We start from the raw sequence: 20,655 nt of genomic DNA, 5'->3' as shown, positions 1-20,655 counted from the left end.
TTGATTATTGATTTTCCTAATCCAAACCTAAGGTATGCTCCCCATCTGAAGGCAGGTTGATCTTGGGCTTTTGCCTGCAGTAACTGTAGGTTCATCTATAGGGATATGCTCATAACATGGAAATAGGGTAGTCCTGCTGTCATTACTCATTCCCAAATATTATTGTTTGCTGACCATTCCTGTGCAAATACAGCTTAAGAGCTTGGTTCTATTGTCTGCTCCCATAGTCCAGCTAAACAAATTTTCCATTGAAAAAGGTCAGTGAGCTCCTTTAAGATCAACAAATTCTCATTGTAACCCCCATGTCTTACACTTACTGTGCCCCAAGCTTCAGAGTGTTGAAGTCAAATTGGGAACTTCTGGCTGATGAGGCCCAAGAAATCTGGAACTGTGCCTTGCTTTCCTTTTGCGATACTCAGGCGCACTTCCCTGCTTTGGAAGGGGAAGCTACATAGATGGTCCAGGAGGGAAATCTTGATGCTCTTGAGTTTGGAGAGAGCTTTGGATGTGGTGTTCCTACCCACCTCTATGGTAAGGGATGAGACAAGAAAATCTTCCCTCCAGCCTTGAGGTCTTTGTGACTTATTATAAGAGCTAATGAATTACAAAACTTACAAGGGGTTTTCGTCCAGACTAATATAGTCCATAATGCTTTCACAGAAGGTTTTCCCAATTGACATAAAATCTTGAATATTAAAATGACGCTCAGCGAGTCTGAAGAGAAGGGAAACAAGTGTCAGAATTGGAAATTGCAGCTACAGAACTTTACTCAAGACCTGCTCCAAGAGCAGTAAGTGTTTAAACCTGAGAGTGACAGCAGATAATCATGATTTCCAACGCTCTCTCTGCAAAGCCTCCATGTCTCCATATCCCTCTCCCTTTCAATTGAATGTGCCCACTTGTCCCAAATTATGGGCCAGAATACTTTGGTCAAAGTTAGTAAGTGGGTTTCATATAACAACACAAAAATACAAACTAAGTCAGTGGACTTCAAATAAATGATACAAGTGCCCATGCTTCAAAATGTGAATTCCTCCCCTATCTGCAGAAAAACTGGGTTCCTCTGTACATACAAGATATGAATACCTTCCCATCCACCTAGTAACTCAAAAAAGTGGGATAGCAATGAGACCTTTGTCTTTTAAAAAACGATAACCCCTAATAAAAAAGCATAATCTCATCATACATAGTACAAAATGAGATCCAGAATCTGTATCTCCTCCCTCCTTGTCCATTCTTCATCCCTTTTACCTCTCCTTCACTGTTTCCTTTGAATTCCTTAAAACAATTAAAGCTCCAGGTCTTTTGCGAGGATTGGCCAAGGCTGATGACCCCTTGGTGCTGAATAATCATTATTTGGCTATTTAAAACCTAAATAAATCATTATTAAGTCCTTTATGCACAAAGAAGAGAGATACCATTCAGAGTTTGTCAAAGAGTGAATCAAACAGAGTCTGGAGTTGGTACCAACTTTATATCTGCCACTCCATGAGGCTAAATGCTTTAAAAGAGCATTCACTGGACACTTATAAGTTCGATTTGGTAGCTCTGCAGGAAGGGTCAAAAGGAGAAATATATTCTGGTATTATTCCGAAGAAATTAAAAATATTGAAAAATAGAGGCGATAAGCCTCATCTAACTTTAAACCTCTGAGGCATTTGCAAATCTTCAGAAGTCAGCTCAGGCATGAAGTCCTAGTCTCAGTCTTCTGCCAGTTGTCAGCACATTGGGTTAATTCACACAATCATTCTTCCCTGGGCGAATGATTTTAGTCTTCAATTGCTTTATTGAGCCTGGGGGCTGTAATAAACCAATATCCGAATATTCAGTGGATTACTTCATTGATGCTCTGTTACTTAGCTTTGTCACTCTTGGGCGAAGTCAGCCGTTCCACAGCTTTCGACATCGTCCTCTAATTTACGTCTAGACTCGTTACCACTGAATAATTAAACTTACATCCGAGTGATAATGGGAACTGCTGATGCTGGAGAATCCAAGATAACAAAGTGTGGAGCTGGATGAACACAGCAGGCCATAAGATGCTTCTTGGCCTGCTGTGTTCATCCAGCTCCACACTTAATTAAATTTACATTCTTGTGTTTAAATCTATATACGTATATAAATATATTTATATTTGTGATGTATTAGAAATGCAGTGACTGTCTTACTGTTCTTTTACAGCTCCTGAAAATGAGGCTTCTAAGGTGAAAGAATCGACGAGGCCGAGTTGCCTGTACATCACCACTCGTCCTGTTGATTCTTTACATTTTTGGATATGAAACTTGCAGCTCTTCCAGTCAAACCTCTCTGGATCCTCATTACAGAAAACATAACATAATATGCTCAGATCACTCACATGAAATAGACGATGAAATACCTCATTCAAGCTCATTATTACTTTAATTTAGATTTCAAGTTCTGAAGAACTTTTACAAGTTAAACTTGGCTCAATGTTCTGGAAACTCGTAGAAATTAATTTTACTACGTATTATAATTATATAAAAGCTTTGGGTTGTTAAATATTAATAATGTTTGATCATTTTAAATGCTTCATGATTCTATAAGATGTATTATAATAAAGGCCACAGTTAATTGCTCTAAAATGCATTTAAGTCCACTGTGAGCTTTTTTTACACTATGAATATAATTTTCAGAAATATTGGTTAACTCCAGCCACAGTTGACTGCTCTGTAACTGGTTTTAACTGAACAAAATTTTAATTAACCTTATGCTACCTCAAAGTCAATCATTGTTCGGTGCCCAAGGCTGATAAGCATTGTTAAAAATAAAACAAAAGCAAAATACTGCTGATGCTGGAAAACTGCAGAGAGAGAAGTAGAGTTAACGTGAACAAAAACAAAGTTGCTGGAAAAGTTCAGCTGGTCTGGCAGCATGTGTGAACAAAAAAATCAGAGTTAACATTTTGGGTCCGGTGACCCTTCCTTGGGAGATCTGAGTTTCTGTTTTGAGAGAGATAACTTGAGCCCAATATGACTCTTCTTTGGAATGAATGGAGAGGTGTAAATGATGTGTGGTTTACACTGTAGGAAAAGAGGGCTAGGGACCCATTTCCAGGGAGACACCGTCTACTAAGACTCATTACAAACCATTCATTCTCACAATTACCTTCATTACACCCTCACATCCTGCTTCCAGAACAGACTCCATTCCATTCTCTCAGTATCTTGGTCTCCATCAATTTGTTCCAATTATGCTACCTACCACAATATTGCTTAATAACACATCTTCCTTTTTTGCCAACCCAGAATTCCCTCCCATTATAATCAATAGAATTCTCAACTGTGTTCCATCCATTTGCTGTATTTATGCCTTCACTCTTTCCTCTCAGAACTTCAATAGGTTTCACTTTGTCCTTATTTTCGAACTGCTCTAGTCTTTATATAGGTTTATCATCGACCAATTCTGCGACCTCCAGCATGGTACCACAACAACCACACACACATTTCCACTCACTTCCTAGTCAGAAATTCAAGAGGACCATTCTGTCCATGGCACTTAATTCATTCCTCTAATGATTTCACCATCTCAACCCTGTCCCATGGTATGTTTTCAGGAAATTGTAGCAGGTAGAACACTTAACTTCTCCCTCTTCACTGTCCAAGTGCTGGAATATTCCAAAGTGAAACAGTGATTTACTTGTATCGCTTTCAATCTACTGTATTGTAATTGTTTGCTCACAATGCAAAGTCCCCTACAATGGTACGACTAGACACAGACTAGGTGACCACTTTGCAGAACACTTCCATTCTGTCTACAGGCAGGTCTCTGACCTTCGTATTACTTGCACCACTTTGTCCACATGCTCATATTTCTGTCCTTTTCCTGCTGCAATGTTCCAGTGGAGCCCAATCTAACTTGAAGGACCAACACCGTATTTTCCACCTGGGCACTTCACAACCTTTGGGTCTCAATTTCAGACCACAAACTCTGTCTTCCTTTTTGCAGGATTCTTCCAAAGTTCTATGCAGAACTAGGCTTTATTTTCTTATTAATATCCACTATTAACGCCTACTCCAGACCTGTTTTTCTTTTCTTTACAACCTTTATCTCCCTTTGTAATCTTTTCTGTGAAAGCTGTAATCTCTAAGCTCCTTCTCCCTCTAATTTTCTCCTGATCTTCCTTACTGGCTCATCATTCCATCCGCCTTTCTCTGCAGTATAAAACTCATCAGTTCTCTACTTCTTCTTCAGATCTAAAGAAGAGTCATGGTGGACTTGAAATTAACCCTGTATCTTTCTCCACAGATATTGTCAGACCTGCTGAGTTTCTCTTGCACTTCCTATTTCTAAAATGAGCAACTTCAATGCTATTTTCCCATGTTTGAGTGAACCCACCAGCTCTGCCCTGTTTTAACATTTATTTACACAGCCAGTCAGCTCTTCTTGTAGATCTGACATTACTATCTTTCCATTGTCAGATCCAGAAGTAGACAGATGAATTTCACTCATCTTCCTAATTGCTAGACTGCATCTGATATCTCAGATCATCTAACCTCTATTTAAGGCTTGTTCCTAAACAAGTCAAGGACAATTTTTGACTCAATTCAAAGGATGGGCAATGTTAGAGAAATGTCTGGAGTTGGTGGAGATCGATCCCAATTACTTGGTATCCCACCATTAGTATACTTGAGACGAGTTATTGTTGTTCAACAATCTAACATACAAGCTGGGAAGTTGATCACTAATTCAAATGGAAGCTTTGGATGCCAAGATTTCACTCTGTTGGAAAACCATTGGTCTGTAAGTAGGGTGAATTCAGTGAGTGAAATCATGACCCACAAAAGGGAAAGGGAGCTTAATCATTCTTTGTTAAGAGGAAGGATTGTTCATTAGATTTCCCTCCTGTTGAGAATTCAATAGCTTGTTCTCCTCTCACTATGTAGCATCCCTATCTTTGATAGTCTTATTCTATTCCTCCCCACCTGATTCTATTCCTTCCTTCTTTCTCTTCATTTCCAAATCACATGGCCCATGTCCTTCTTCCATCCTTCCTTACTATTATTCCATGTTTGTACTCTCCTACTATCTGTTTTGTCTCTCATCATCCCTGCCATGTTTTTCTTTCTCACTTGATTGGGTTTAGACTTTTAACCCTGTTTGAGCTGAATGCCCAACTTGCTCTTTGCAGGGAAAATCAATTAGCAACTCAAAAATGCTTCTTTTGGCAGCATCTTTCAAATTCATGGCTTCTTTCATCTAGAAGGACAAGGGCAGCACATGCATGAGGACACCACCACCTACAGATTCTCCTCCAAGCACACACTTCATCCTGGTTTGGGAAACCCAAGGCCATTCCTGCAATGTTTACAAATTCTGAAAATCCTCATAGCATTATGGGTGTACCTACCCTCCAAGGACTGTAAGGGTTGAAGGAGACCTTTCACCACCACATTCTAAAGGGAAATTACAGATGCGTAATAAATGCCACCCTCGTCAATGACACCCAGATCCCGTGAACAGGTAAGTTTTTTTTTAAAGTAACTTTGACACTAGCATTCTGGGAAGCAGGCAGTTATTTTTGACAGATCTGTATGCAACATCACTAGAACTGCCCTGATGTTAAGATTTCATACTCAAAACTGCGGAACTCAGAAGTTATGACTTTAAGACCTAAGATAAAAAGGTTGATTGACAGCTTCATTGAATTCTTACAAGAATCTTAGGAAATTGCTATAAAGGTTTTATTGTGAATTAGAGAAAGCTAGTTTAAATGCTACAACTGACTTTGCACTTCTTGTAATTTCATTCTTGTACTGAATCCTAATTGTGCTGTTTTAATGAATACAGCTAAGATACACCCTGGATAAAGACTGTTGAGAGGTGAGATAATGTGGTTTGGGCCTTCCTGAACCAAATAATAAAAAGTAACCATCAGCAGAAATCTAGAAGATTATAGAAACAGGCAGGCAGCTGCGTAAGAACTAAAAGATAAACACCTCAATAGAGTCTTAGAGGCCCAGATATGGATAGATTTGAGACAAAATAGTCAAGTACCAAGGCCACCCTGTTTTCTTGCTATAGTCAAATTTAGCTTTGCAATGTCAATGTGCTGATAAGGGTCTCAAAGTAGGAATATGACGTTGAGAATTATGAGACACTGGCTTTGCATGGGTACACAGAAAGAAAGACAGCATGTTTTCTAAAGGCCCATTCAAGTAATAGTAAGGTAATCATTAAAATAAATCAGTCACCAAAGTTATTTTTGTGGTTTAAAAAAAGAGTATGATATCTTTCCCAAGGATAGAGATTGCAGAGGTATGAAGTGTGACGTTAACTGATGCGATGATCTGTGGGACATGACCAGAGAGCAGTTACATAGAGATCTCATTACTATCCACAGCTCAATGGAATACAGCTGCATTTTGATTCTACTGCTCAGCAATGGATAGTTCTCAAGTCTTGCACCAAATAAAATATAACCACTGCTTCATTAAAATTTAACGGCTTAAATCATAATGGACCCTGTGAATAAGCGGTGAAAGTGCTAATTAATTCCAACATTTTGAATTCTAACAATCTTCTGGCAAAGATCAGTACTTTACTCATGAAAACATTCATTCTAATCATCTTGTTGGTGAACATAAAAACCAGAAATGATACTTGTCTTGCCAGGTTTTGCCAAATGATGGTCTCAAGCAAAAATTAAATGATGGAAGCATGAAGCTGGTTGGACAGAATCTGGGGGCCCACTTGTGAGCTAAACCTGAAACACACTGATATGAAATGTATGCACAGTCCATGATCTAGTCTTGTACTGAAGAGTGATACTTCCATCACAAATAAATCAAGGTAATAAGAGAGAAAGGGGAGCTTTATTTTGGCCTTATTTTAATTCAGATTCTGGGTTCCACGCCATTGGCTCTGAAATACAGCAGTAGCTGCAAGCCAAAAGTAAGATTTCTTAGAATGAAACACATCTCAAAATTGATTTAGGGAGCTTTATCAGGGATTTTCAGCCACATGCCAAAATCCTGCATTTCAGTAACAAAGGTGACCACTAGCATTGATCTTAGACAATACAAGAACTATTATATAGCTAGATTTAAAGAGCTTGCAGCTGGTCTATGGAAATTTGACTGTATAGAAACTGAAAGCTAGCTCATGACATTGGGTTTTTATCAATAAGCATAAAAGATGGCTGTCATAAAATCACTTGCAATTAAGCTTAAGTGCAATAGCAAAACCCCATTCTGAATTACCCTCTGAGAGATCAGCCATGGAAATATTCTCTCTCTGAGGTAGTTGAGTATTTCAAATTGACAAGTAGCTCCTGTCTGACTGCAGCCATACATAAAAGCATTGGGTTTTCGGCTGTGGCCATGGAGGTCTCCGTACAGAAGGATCTGCAATGAGATAAAACTCAAAATTAAGATATAAATCTAGTATTTTTCACAGATCATCTATTTGTCTTCAACTTTCTAAGATTAAGATGAAGGCAATCAACTTAACCGAAGACTGATAACCAAAACAAAATCTTAGACCTTAGCGATTCAGATTTTGACAATAAGTCTTAAATCAGACAAATAAATAAGAGTATTATATGTTTCTACGAAGTATTTATGGTATAGTATCTCAGTTCCATCATCTATGGTTTACATAATTGTCTTTCTGTAGCTCTTCCACCATCTTTTTTGTGTGCCAAACTGTAGGGAAGAGTTCCTGATTTGGATGCCAATAATTCCGGTTGAGATCTCTAGCAGAAAGAGAGCATCTGGAATGAAAAGGATACACACTATAAACAAATACTATGATCCATTATAACTTAATCTGAAAAGCTCAGTTTTACAATTATACATGTTTAAATGCTGTATTGTGGAAAAAGGCTAACCTTTTTTTAAAGCTTTCTGTCTTGCACTTATCCGGTTAATTTGCAAGAATACTATTTTAAGGAAAAAAGCAACATTTATAGTATATGAAAGGAGGGTGCAGATTGGTTAGAAAGTTGAATTTGTATGGTAGAATCATCACCATGGAGAATGCACCAATTAGTGATGACTGACAGTTAAGCAACTGGCTTTGTTTAAATTTTAAATCACGTAAGTTGACTGTGTTTGGTCAAGACTTAAACGTAGTTAAATTCTATAAAGCCTGGTGTACATTAGGTAGAAATATTTAAAGACATTATAATTCATGAGACTTGTATAGGAGAAAGTGTGGTATTTTTCCAGATAACTACTTCTAGTACCTAGTGGCATTTTCTTCCTCTATTAGTATGTGATTATGGGTAAAGGCTGTTTGAGGTGACAGCAATTGCCCTATCTTTTACCTTTACCTTGGGCCGATCTAAGTTTTATTTTTGAAATTTGTTGACAATGGTGGTCAGTCACTGAATATATTCACAAGAGGCTAGCAGAAAATCATCAAAGTTTATTACATATGAAAAGGGAAGAAAACCACAACTACTTTACACTATACTTGACTGAATGGGCTTCTATCCACCTCCCCCTCTCTCTCTATTTATTTCAGAACCTCCTCCCCTCCCCCATTTCTGAAAAAGGGTCTAGGCCTGAAATGTCAGCCTTCCTGCTCCTGTGATGTTGCTTGGCCCACTGTGTTCACGTGGCTCTACACCTTATTATCTCAGATTCTCCAGCACCTGCAGTTCCTACTATCTATGGATGGGCTTCTTCTTTGAGTCTATACATGAAACTTGTTGAAATGGTCTTATTACAAATATCAGAAGTAAAAAATCCACATATTTTCCTAAAAAAAACCTTGTAGATTCTCAGACCTAGTGATGGGTCACCCTTCTTTCTGTTTTAATGTTACCTGCTCATTTGGCACAGCTGTAATTGATTTCGCTCCAGAAAACTTCTGTATTCATTTGATGTTATCTTCTTGAGTTCATGTTTCTTTATGAGGCTCTTAAACTATTAATATAGCTCATTTAATCCCTAATGAAAGTTTCTTTTATTCCTCTTCCACAGCCTTCTATTTCTGTAGTTTCTTACATCACCTTTCTCCTTATTTGACTGTTTTGGAGAATATTAAACTGTGCCCCTGCTAATGCATGACCTTTCTCTCTGAAAGAAACCATCATACTCGCTAATATTCTTTCACTAACATTCCGAATCGTTGTCTCTCTCTCTAAAGGGAAATTTTTCTGTATCTCTCTGTGTCAGAGGATACTGTGTTACTGGGCAACAGCCTAATCTTCTACTCTTTTGCTAAGGCACAGAACTAATCGCACATTAAGATACATATAAGCATATTTCAGTCACACGGCATCACTCACAGATCACCAAAACAAAACTAAATATTCTTCTTTACACATACAATGTAGAAATAGAATTCAAACTTGTATCAACCTTAGTTTCCATCCTTCATTCAAGATATTTATGTAAAATTTTAAAATATCAAGGCCCCAGCTCCATTTAGCAGATGACCTGCTACATCTTGAGAATGAGGAAATAATCAATTTATGTCCACTCTCTGTTTTCTGTTAGCTAGTCAATCCTCAGTCATTGGCAAAATGTTACATCCTGCACCAATAGCTTTCATTTTCCAACAATATTCAGCATGGCATCTTATCAAATGTCTTCTTAGAATCTAAGTACAATATATCTAACAGTTCCCCTTTATTCACAGCATATGTTACATCCTCAGTGAATTCCAATAAATTGGTTAAACATGATTTCTCTGAATTCAAAATGGTCTCCTTTGCCTCCTGAAGGCCTCAAAGCCACATCCAATCAGATTTAGCTGCAGTATCATGGGGTGGGTCCCTCATTGACAGACAACCTGTGCCTGATTAAGGGCTAGGCATAAGGAATAAGGTTTCACCTGAAATCATGAACCTTCCATTTTGTCAGAAACCCCAACAATCAATGGTAAGGCTTATGTAACTAATGGTTCGGCCTATACAATTAATGGCAGGGCCTTGGGTCGTGTTATAGAACAGAGGAAGTGGTGGTTGTGGGTACAATTGTAATGTTTTAAAAGACATTTGGATAAGTGCATGAATAGGAAAGGTTTGGAGGGATATGGGTCAGGAGCAGGCAGGTGGGACTAGTTCAGTTTGAGATTATGTTCAACATGGACTGGTTGGATATAAGGATCTGTTTCCATGCTGTATGACTCCAGGACTTTATGATCATGACTCTTCATAACCCCAAAATTTCCCATAGCTACATCAGCCCTGGAGTCTAGCACCAATCCTGTGGCTAGGCCTCTGTGTAGTACTGGCAGTAGCCCCCACTCCCAATAGGTCAATTTCTTAATGCAATTCAGGCAGCTTTCACTCTATCATTAATTCACATTTCAGTCAACATTGTTCTTGGCCTTTCTGCTTCTGTCTGTCTTTCGTAATATTTCTTTGTTAAATTATTCACGTGTAGCTAAAATGAGAAAACATTACGCACTGAAAGGAGAATGTGGTTAACTCTACTTGAATGTTAGAACATAAATTTATTCTCCCTCGGGCCTCAAAGCTTTTTTTTACATTGGATGCAGGAAGTGCTGGTGGAATTCAGCAAGACTGGAGAAACAGAGGTAATAGTAGAGGCCCAGTATGACTCTTCAGCTAAACTAGATTTCAGTCATACTAGACTGGAAACATCAGTTCTGTTTCTCATTCCATCCTCATGCCACACCTGTAGAGTTTCTTCAAAAGTTTCTGTTTTTATTTGAGATTTTCAGCATCCACAGGAACAGTTTTCTAACTGCGTTGATTTTTGTGCAGTATGCCCAACCAGGAGGCGGGGAGCAAATACTTCTTTGGTGCCGCTGAATCTAAACTGGATACTTGGCAGAAACTCTGCTAACATGTATGAACAGAATTTCTGTGTCACTTTCCAAATAGCTTACAAAAGCATGAAGAAATATGTGTAAGAAGGTTCTGAATATGTCTAAATTTAAAGTCTGAGCTGTATTATAAGTGACATATAAATAATAAAAATGTTTTCTGCTGCCCAAACAACGACCAACCATTAATGGATGATAACATTTGGCTCATTTGTATGTGATGTCTCCACAATGAGAAAAGTAGCAGGTTGCTACAAAGATCTTGCTTCTTTATTATGGAAGCAACCTACTCTCAAGAGAACTTACCCAAATGCATTACAGTACAGAAAAGCTGGGAATTGATGGCTTCATGTCATCCAACTTTATTCTGTGTATTTTGAAATTCATGGAAGTTATTCAAAGTGAATATATCTTGAATGAATTGAAGCCTCAAAAATGAAGGCAGAATTTTGAACAAATAGTAGCATCACTCAAATGGCCTTTTATACAACATTTTGTACTCCAAATCATCAAGTTAAGAGATAACCTGGAGGGAAGCATCTCGGGGTGAGATTTTTTGAGTAAGTGTTGGCAATGACAATCCTTGTCTATGAATATTCTGCACATATGATTCCTTGATAGATGTTGGCCAGGACAAAGCTGTTTGCTGTCATTGCAGGCTCCGCACATGAGGGTTTTATATTGAACTTGTGTAAAATGGGACCAATGGATGAGAATTGTCTATTCAAACTGTCTTTTGTGTAATCAACCTTCTGAAAGTGTTGTTCTGGGCTTCCTCCAAGTAACAGAACAAAATAGCAACAAGGCAATGGAAAGATAATGCGCTATATATCCATGTGTAATACAAATGGACTCAATGGTAAAGCATTTAATTTGTGTTAAATGTAATTACTTAGAATGCTATACCTATAGTTTCCTACTATCACTCCATCTGGATTTAGCATAGGAACAATTTTAAAGATGCATCTCCTTCGCAGTTCCTGTAGAGAGAAAAAAGTTAAAAATTAGTGAAACATAGTTTAAAATATACTTCATTAAGACCATAAGAAATAGGAGTGGAAGTAAGGCCATTCAGCCCATCAAGACCACTCCGCCATTTAAATCATGGCTGATGGGCATTTCAACTCCAAATCCCTGCACTCTCCCCGTAGCCCTTGATTCCTTCTGAGATCAAGAATTTGTCGATCTCTGCCTTGAAGGCATCCAACGTCCTGGCCTCCACTGCACTCCGTGGCAGTGAATTCCACAAGCCCACCACTCTCTGGCTGAAGAAATGTCATCTCATTTCACTTTTAACTTTACCCCCTCCAATTTTAAGGCTGTGACCACAGGTCCTAGTCTCCCAGCCTAATGGAAACAACTTCCTAGCGTCCACCCCTTCTAAACCATACATGATCTTGTAAGTTTCTATTAGATCTCCCTTCAACCTTCTAAACTCTAATGAGTACAATCCCAGGATCCTTAGCCGTTCATCATAAGTTAAACCTACCATTCCAGGGATCATCTGTGTGAATCTCCGCTGGACACACTCCAGGGCTAGTATGTCCTTCCTGAGGTGTAGGGCCCAAAATTGGACACAGTATTCTAAATGGGGCCTAACTAGAGCTTTAAAAGCCTCAGAAGCACATCACTGCTTTTATATTCCAACCATCTTGAGATAAGCGACAACATTACATTCACTTTCTTAATTACACACTCTACCTGCAAGTTAACCTTTAGGGAATCCTGGACCAACACTCCCAGATCCCTTTGTACTTCAGCTTTGCGAATTTCCTCACCATTTAGAAAATAGTCCATGCCTGTATTCTTTTTTCCAAAGTGCAAAACCTCACATTTACTCACATTGAATTTCATCAGCCATTTCTTGGACCACTCTCCTAAACTGTCTAAATCTTTCTGCAGCTTCCCCACCTCTTCAGTACTACCTGCCTGTCCACCTATCTTTGTATCATTGGAAAACTTCGCCAGAATGCCCCCAGTCCCTTCATCCAGATCATTAATATATAAGGTGAACAGCTGCGGCCCCAACACTGAACACTGCGGGACACCACTCGTCACCGGTTGCCATTCTGAAAAAGAGCCTTTTATCCCAACTATCTGCCTTCTGTCAGACCGCCAATCCTCAATCCAAGCCAGTAGCTCACCTTGAACACCATGGGCCCTCACCTTGCTCAGCAGCCTCCCGTGAGGCACTGTATCAAAGGCCTTTTGGAAGCCTAGATAGATAACATCTACTGGGTTTCCCTGGTCTAACATACTTGTTACCTCTTCAAAGAATTCTAACAGGTTTGTCAGGCATGACCTCCCCTTACTAAATCCATGCCGACTTGTTCTAATCTGACCCTGCACTTCTAGGAATTTAGAAATCTCCTCCTTAACAATGGATTCTAGAATTTTACCAACTACTGAGGTTAGGCTAATCGGCCTATAATTTTCCATCTTTTGCCTTGATCCTTTCTTTAAACAATGGGATTACAACAGCAATTTTCCAATCGTCTGGGACTTTCCCTGACTCCAGTGACTTTTGAAAGATCACGACCAAAGCCTCCGCTATTTCCCCAGTCACCTCCCTCAGAACTCTAGGATGTAGCCCATCGGGGCCAGGAGATTTATCAATTTTTAGACCTTTTAGCTTTTCTAGCACTTTCTCTTTTGTAATGCCTACCATGCTCAACTCTGCCCCCTGACTCTCCCTAATTGTTGGCATACTACTCATGTCTTCCACTGTGAAGACTGACGCAAAGTACTTATTAAGTTCTTCAGCTATTTCCTTATCTCCCATCACTAGCCTTCCAGCATCAATTTGGAGCAGCCCAATATCTACTTTTGCCTCTCGTTTGTTTCTTATGTATTGAAAGAAGCTTTTACTACCATTTCTAATATTACTAGCTAGCCCACCTTCATATTTGATCCTCTCCTTCCTTATTTCTCTCTTTGTTATCCTCTGTTTTGTAGCCTTCCCAATCTTCTGATTTCCCAGTGCTGTTGGCCACTTTATAGGCTGTCTCTTTTTCTTTGATATATTCCCTGACTTCCTTTGTCAGCCACGGCTGTCTAATCCCACCCCGGATAATCTTTCTTTTCTTTGGGATGAACCTCTGTACTGTGTCCTCAACTACACCCAGAAACTCCTGCCATTGTTGGTCTACTGTCTTCTCCGCTAGGCTCTGCTTCCAGTCGATTTTTGCCAATTCCTCTCTCGTGCCCCTGTAATTACCTTTATTTAACTGTAATACCATTACATCCGATTTTGCCTTCTCACTTTCAAACTGCAGACTGAACTCTACCATATTATGATTGCTGCTTCCTTAGTGTTCCCTTACTTTAAGGTCTCTTATAAAGTCTGGCTCATTACATAGCACTAAGTCCAGAATAGCCTGCTCCCTTGTGGACTCCATCATAAGCTGTTCCAAAAAGCCATCCTGCAAACATTCCATGAATTCCTTTTCTTTGGATTCACCAGCAACGTTATTCACCTAGCCCACCTGCATATTGAAGTCCCCCAAGATCACCGTGACCTTGCCTTTCTGACATGCTCTATCTATTTCTCGGTGCATCTTGTGCCCCTGGCCCTGATCACTATTAGGAGGTCTGTACATAACTCCCATTATAGTTTTTTTGCCTTTGTGGTTCCTCAATTCCACCCACACAGACTCCACATCTTCTGACCCTACGTCATTCAGTGCCGTAGATTTATTTTCATTCTTAACCAACAAGGCAACCCCACCCCCTCTGCCCACCTCCCTGTCTTTTCGATATGTTATGAATCCTTGGATGTTTAACTGCCAGCCCTGAACTCCCTGCAACCATCACATCATAATCATTCAAGAGGATTTGTGCTGTTAATTCATCTACTTTGTTGCAAATAATACGAGCATTTAGATAAAGTGCCTTAATGCTAACTTTCTTATCATTATTAGAGAGGTTGGAAATCCCAAGATGTCTTAAGCTATCCTTCCTTTTTGCCGTATTCCTAGTCTGCCTTGAGCTTAAATCCACCTGTACACATGCTATCCTGTTGCTTATCTTTCCATTTAACTCCACACTCCCTGTCTCTTTCGCTTTCCCTTCCCCCGACTCAGAAGCTTAATGTCCTACTGACCACCCTATTTATCGTTTTTGCTAGAACACTGGTTCCAGATCGGTTCAGGTGGAGACCATCTCAACGGTACAGATCCCCCCAATTCCAAAACTGATGCCAATGCCCCATGAAATGGAATCCCTCTTTCCCACACCAATCGCTTAGCCACGTGTTTACTTCCCTAACTTTCTCTTCCCTATACCAATTAGCACGTGGCTCAGGCAGTAATCCGGAGATTATGACCCTTGAGGACCTGTACTTCAATTTCTTTCCTGGTGCTTCATAATCCCTGAACAGGTCCTCTACCCTAGCTTTGCCAATGTTGTTAGTCCCAACGTGGACCACAACAACAGGATCCTCCCCCTCCCCCTCCCGCTCCAATATCCTTTCAACCCGGTGAGAGATGTCCTGCACCCTGGCACCGGCAGGCAACACACCATGCGGGGACTCCCGATCCGGCTTGCATAGGATACTATCTGTCCCCCTAATAATAGAATCCCCTATAACAACTACCTGTCTTTTTGCTCCCCCCTCTTGAATGGCCGTCTGCACCATGGTGCCGTGGTCAGCTGGCTCATCCTGTCCACAGTCCTTTTCCTCATCTGTACAGGGAGCAAGAATCTCATACCTGTTGGTCAAGGTCAAGGGCTGAGGCTCCTGCACTCCTGAACTCTGAATCCTCCTACCTGCCTCACTTACAGTTATACCTTGTCCCTGAACACTTTCTGAATTTGAGTTATTTAATCTACCGGGTGTGACTGCCTCCTGAAACGAAGTGTCCAGGTAACTCTCCGCCTCCCGGATTTGCCGCAGTTTGAAGCTCAGATTCTAGATCATTTACTCTGATCCGGAGTTCTTCCAGTAACCAACACTTGCTGCAGATGTGGTCGCTGCCGTTCACAATGGGACCAGCCAGCTCCCACATCATACAGCTACAGCACATCACCTGTCCAGCCATTACTACTTATTTAGTTAACTTTTATAACTTATGTATTAAATGCTTTCTAGGAAGTTATTGTTACTTGTAAAGAGTAAATCATAAATGATTTTTTATAGAAATGTCTTTTGCTTACTGCTGATATGGTTATGAGTTTAGTAAAATGGCAACCTGCTCTCAGAGCCAAAACAGAATGACAATCCTGATTAAGATCCTGCACAGTGAGGCATCAACTTAGCAGTGGTCAATAAAGTGGCTAATTCCTATGAAGAATGATGGTCCACCCAGTAGCTGCCAGTATAAATCAGAGGGGCAGCAACTCAATAGCTTCAACAGCATCACGATGAGTGATGGCCATTGTTGAGCCTGTCATTGTGAGGAGATAGCACCTCAATGATCAAGGCTCTGTTGAAAAGTGCAAGGGTAGCTCTGGGTCCTGGCAGGTGGAGGGTTGTTATAAGGAACAGTTAACACTATCATTATGTCAGAGGTGGGGTGGAAGGAGTGCACTCCATCAGCAATGGAGGGCCTCAAAAGCAGGGACTTCATAGATACTGACTACTGTGCCAGTCTTGTCCCCTCCCAGCTTATTGCCTAAGGATTTGTAAAATTCAGACCCATCATTCATTCCCTCCCCAAGTCTCAGTTAAAACTGTCCTTGATGCCCTTGATGCCACATAATCTGGATATGTATATCTAAAGGCATTGAGGATGGTTTAGCCACTCTCTGGGAGCAGCTTACTGTTTGCAGCCAGCAAGATCTTGTTACCTCAAGGAAATATCTAATTTAACTGTCCACCCAGCTGGTTTCTGCCAGCATTGAGGTATTTCAATAATTTCCTTTCCTTAAGGAATAGATTAACAGCTTTTCCAAAGAAGTGTGAATGGTCATCAATGGCACGAAGATGGCAGTTGGGCATGGTAACCCTGTGAGCTGTTAATAAATGATCTTATTCTTACATATCTTATAATTGTTCTGCTTGTCTAATCCTCAATTCTAAGACTATCAGAATTGCAAACAATGCTCTCTTAAATCAACTTTCAGGTTTGAAATTGTTCGACTATTAAGTCAAGATTACCAAGGCCTTATCATCATGGGAACAAGACCAGACCACACACTGAGCCAGAATTGAGGGCGTCCAACCAGACTGACTGCAAGAACCCTGGAGCACTTGTGAAAGGGTCTAGTGCCCAGGGGCCCATCAGATGTATCCACTTACCTTGCCAATGCTGGAAACGAAAGCCTAAAGGGATCAAATGTCTTCCGGCCTCTCGCAGACCTGACCTCCCTGATCTTGTGGGAACCCGGAACCGAGAACCAACCAGCACAGAAAAAAATACCTGGCCTCATGGTGACCCGACAGTGAGGACGCCTGACCAAAATGACCATGGGAACACTGCACACCCCTCCCCCGCCCCTAGAACTCGCAAAGCTTTTACTGGTGCCCAGGATCTCATCAAGAGTATGCACTTATCTTTCAGAGCAGCAGATTTCCATGGCCCTCGCCTGGGATCGAATAGGAGTAGCAACCTGCCCAGGAAATGTTGCAGTTGTGCTGGATTTCAAGTGAGACTGAAACTTCAGGGTTTCAAGTACCCCCCCCCTCCCCCCCCCCCGCCTCAGCATACTCCTGGCAAACGTCCAAGCCATTGAAAACAAGATGGATGACTTTGAAGCTGGATTCATTTTCCAAAGTGTTGTGTGCCCTGTTTCACAGAGACGTGGTTCACTCCTTTTACATCTGACTATGCCTTACAAGCTTAGGGTTTCTCAGTTCAACGAGTGGACCACCCAGTTTCCGAGAACAAGGCAAGGGATGGTGGTGACTACTTTCTGACCAACACCTCTTGGTGCTGAGATGTGGTGACCTTGGCAAATTACTGCTCCCTAGACCTAGAATATCTTATAGCGAAGTGCCGTCCATACTACTTGCTGCATGAACTCACTTCTTGATGGCAGTCTACATCTACCCCAAGCAAAGTATACAACACTAAAACAGTCTTGAGACAGAATACTGCAAGGCTTTGTTCATTGTAGCTGGTGACTTCAACCAGACCAGCCTTCTGGCAAAACACCATCAGTACGTCTCCTGTCTCACCAGGTGTCCAAACATCCTTGGCCATTGCTGCACAACCATCAAAAATGCTTACCGCCGCACACCCCATCCACATTTGAAAAATCAGACCACAATGCTCTGTTTCTCCTCTTGGCTTACAAGCAGAAATTGAAACATGAGGACCCAGTACAGAAAGTAGTGCAGTATCGGTCTAAGGTAATGGAAGGGTTTCTACCTGACTGCTTACACTTGGTGGATGGACTGGTCCGTTTTCAAGAACTAAACATGCCACTGTTATTACTGACTTCATTAGTAAGTATGTAGAAGGCTGCCTGCTGACAGAGTTAATCTGAGTGTTCCTTAACGAGAACCAATGGATGAACTGGAAGATCTGCTCCCTACTGAAGTCCAGGCCTGAGGTGATAACCCCGACTTATATAAGAAATCCAGGTACGACCTTCGTAAGGCCATTAGAGTCAACAAAAGGCAACTCCAACTAATCATGAGACCCAGACCAACCACACAGACACCCATCACTTGTGTTAAGGCTTACGAGACATAATGGGTTACAAAGCAAAGCCAAACAGAATTGCAGGCAACAGTAGATCCCTAGCCAAGCTCAATGCACTCTATACTCAATTTGAACTGAAGTTCAGTGAAATGATATCACCCATCTCAACAGCCTTGAGTGCACCTGTACCTATGCCACCAATTCTGACATTAGGTTGGCCTTCTGAAGAATGAGCCCATGGAAAGTGCCTGGCCCAGATGTAGTCCCCAGCTATGTACTCAGATCCTGTGTAGGCCAGCAGGCGGGAGTATTTGCAAACACCTTTAAACTCTCCCTACTTAGATCTGAAGTTCCTCCTGCTTCAACAAAACCGTTATCCCAGTGCCAAAGAAAAATCATGCAGCATGCCTCAATGATTCCTGCCCGGGGCGCTGACGTCCACAATTATGATGTGCTTTGAGAGAGTAGTCATAGCTCACATCAATTCCAACCTCACAGATTGATCCTTTGCAATTCACCTTTTGCGACAACAGGCCCATGGCAAACATCATCTCCCTGGCTCTACATTCATCCCTGGAACATCTAAATAGCAAGAACAACTAAGCAGGCTCCTACCTATTGACTACAGCTCTGTCTTCAACACCATAATTCCAAACAAAATTTTCAACTCCAAACTTGGAGACCTAGGCATTGGTTCCTCCCTCTGTAATTGCATCCTTGACTTCCTGACCTATAGACCGGAGTGAGAATAGGTGACAAAACTGTGTCCATGTTAATCCTCAATATTGCTGCCACTCAAGGCTGCGTACTCATCGCCTGACTATATTCCTTATATACTCAAAACTGCATCATCAAATTCTGCCCCAACTCCATTTACAATTTTGCTGATGACACCACCATTATGAGTTGGATTTCAAACAATGATAAGACTGAGAAAAGAGGTATGTTGTGAAGACAACAATCTCTCTGTCAACACCAGCAAAATGAAGGAGCTGGCCATTGACTTCAGGTAGTGGAGTGGGGGGCACCTGCCTGCATCAATGGTGCTGAGGTGGTGATAGTCAAGGGCGTCAAGTTCCTGGGAGTGATGATCGCCAACAATCTGCCTTGGTCCACCCATGTTGGCGCGACAGTCAAAGGAAGCACTCGGTCCCTCTGCTTCCTCAGGAGCCTGAGGAAACCTGTATGTTCACAAGGGCTCTGACCAACTTTTATAGATGCATCAGAGAAAGCATTCTAATCCAATGCAATTTAACGTGGTATGGCAGCTGTTCTCCTCAAGGCTGAAAGAAACTAGAGAGTCATGAATACAGCTTAGTCCATTGTGCAAAGCACCCTTCCATCCATTGACTCCATCTATAGTTTCTGCTGCCTAGGGAAAGGAACCAACATAATCAAAGAGCCCTCCCCATGGTTATACTCTATTTCACACTTTTCTGTCAAATAGAAGATATAAAAGTTTGAATACACGTATGAACAGATTTAAGAACAGCTTCTTTGCTGCTGTTATCAGACATTTTTAATGGACCTCTCAAATGTTAATGTTGTACGCACCTTCTCTGTGGCTGTAACACTGCATTCTGCAGTGTGTTTTCCTGTCCTTATACACTTTTGTAGAGCATGCAAAACATCACCGTTCACTGTATTTCAGTACACAACAACAATAAATCAAATCAAATCAAATCATTGACTGTTGTAATGACTTTTTGCAATTCTGATCATTCCTAGGGCTAAAGAGGGCAGTGTTAATGAAACTTGAAGGAAATAGTTTATCTGGTGCATTTTATTTGGCAGGTAAAACAGAGATAAGGCTGAAGGTCCTTTATAGGTGTGTAAGCAATGTAAGCAATGCCAAGATTTGTGGCAGAATCAGATGAAAATTCTGGCAAGACCCATCACAAAGTCAGGAACATCTCATTTCATTTTTTACACTTCCAACAAAGGATATGTTGAGTTGCTCAGAAGGCAGAAGCTAGGTGCTAATTAAGGGGATTATTGCTTGTTAAATGCCTTGTCAGCAGCCCAACTTGCATCATTAATATTCAAATTTCTATTTTACTAAGTACACAAAGAAATTAGCCGTCAAGTATACCCAACATGGAAACCAGAGTAAGTACCTGACAGTTTCAAAATATCATTTGCTCTGAAGTCTTCTATGTTGCTTATGACCAAACTATATCTCAGGGCTGATCCACTGGATCCACCCACAGACATCCCTTGCCCACAGACATTAGTATTTGCCAATGCCTCATGACCATTGTGGCACCGCTCCAGTACACTAGCAACCCATTCAGGATGCACAGGC

The 20,655-nt window shown here is 40.9% G+C and overlaps 1 protein-coding gene across 1 annotated transcript in view; it reads right to left on the bottom strand.

Annotated features, from left to right (window-relative positions):
- LOC125452300 (cytosolic carboxypeptidase 2-like) overlaps positions 1-20,655 on the bottom strand; it is a 131,533-nt gene that overhangs the window by 37,297 nt on the left and 73,581 nt on the right. The window contains exons 12-16 of the mRNA XM_048530543.1: positions 11,671-11,744; positions 7,618-7,732; positions 7,221-7,364; positions 2,169-2,314; positions 616-714 (exon numbers count right to left, since the gene is read on the bottom strand). Of these exons, the coding sequence (XP_048386500.1) occupies positions 616-714; positions 2,169-2,314; positions 7,221-7,364; positions 7,618-7,732; positions 11,671-11,744 (578 nt within the window). The remainder of the gene's footprint in view (positions 1-615; positions 715-2,168; positions 2,315-7,220; positions 7,365-7,617; positions 7,733-11,670; positions 11,745-20,655) is intronic.

This window comes from Stegostoma tigrinum, chromosome 4 (genome assembly GCF_030684315.1).
Source record: "Stegostoma tigrinum isolate sSteTig4 chromosome 4, sSteTig4.hap1, whole genome shotgun sequence".
NCBI classification, from domain to species: Eukaryota; Metazoa; Chordata; class Chondrichthyes; order Orectolobiformes; family Stegostomatidae; genus Stegostoma; species Stegostoma tigrinum.
This window is presented reverse-complemented; position numbering and strand designations above follow the sequence as displayed.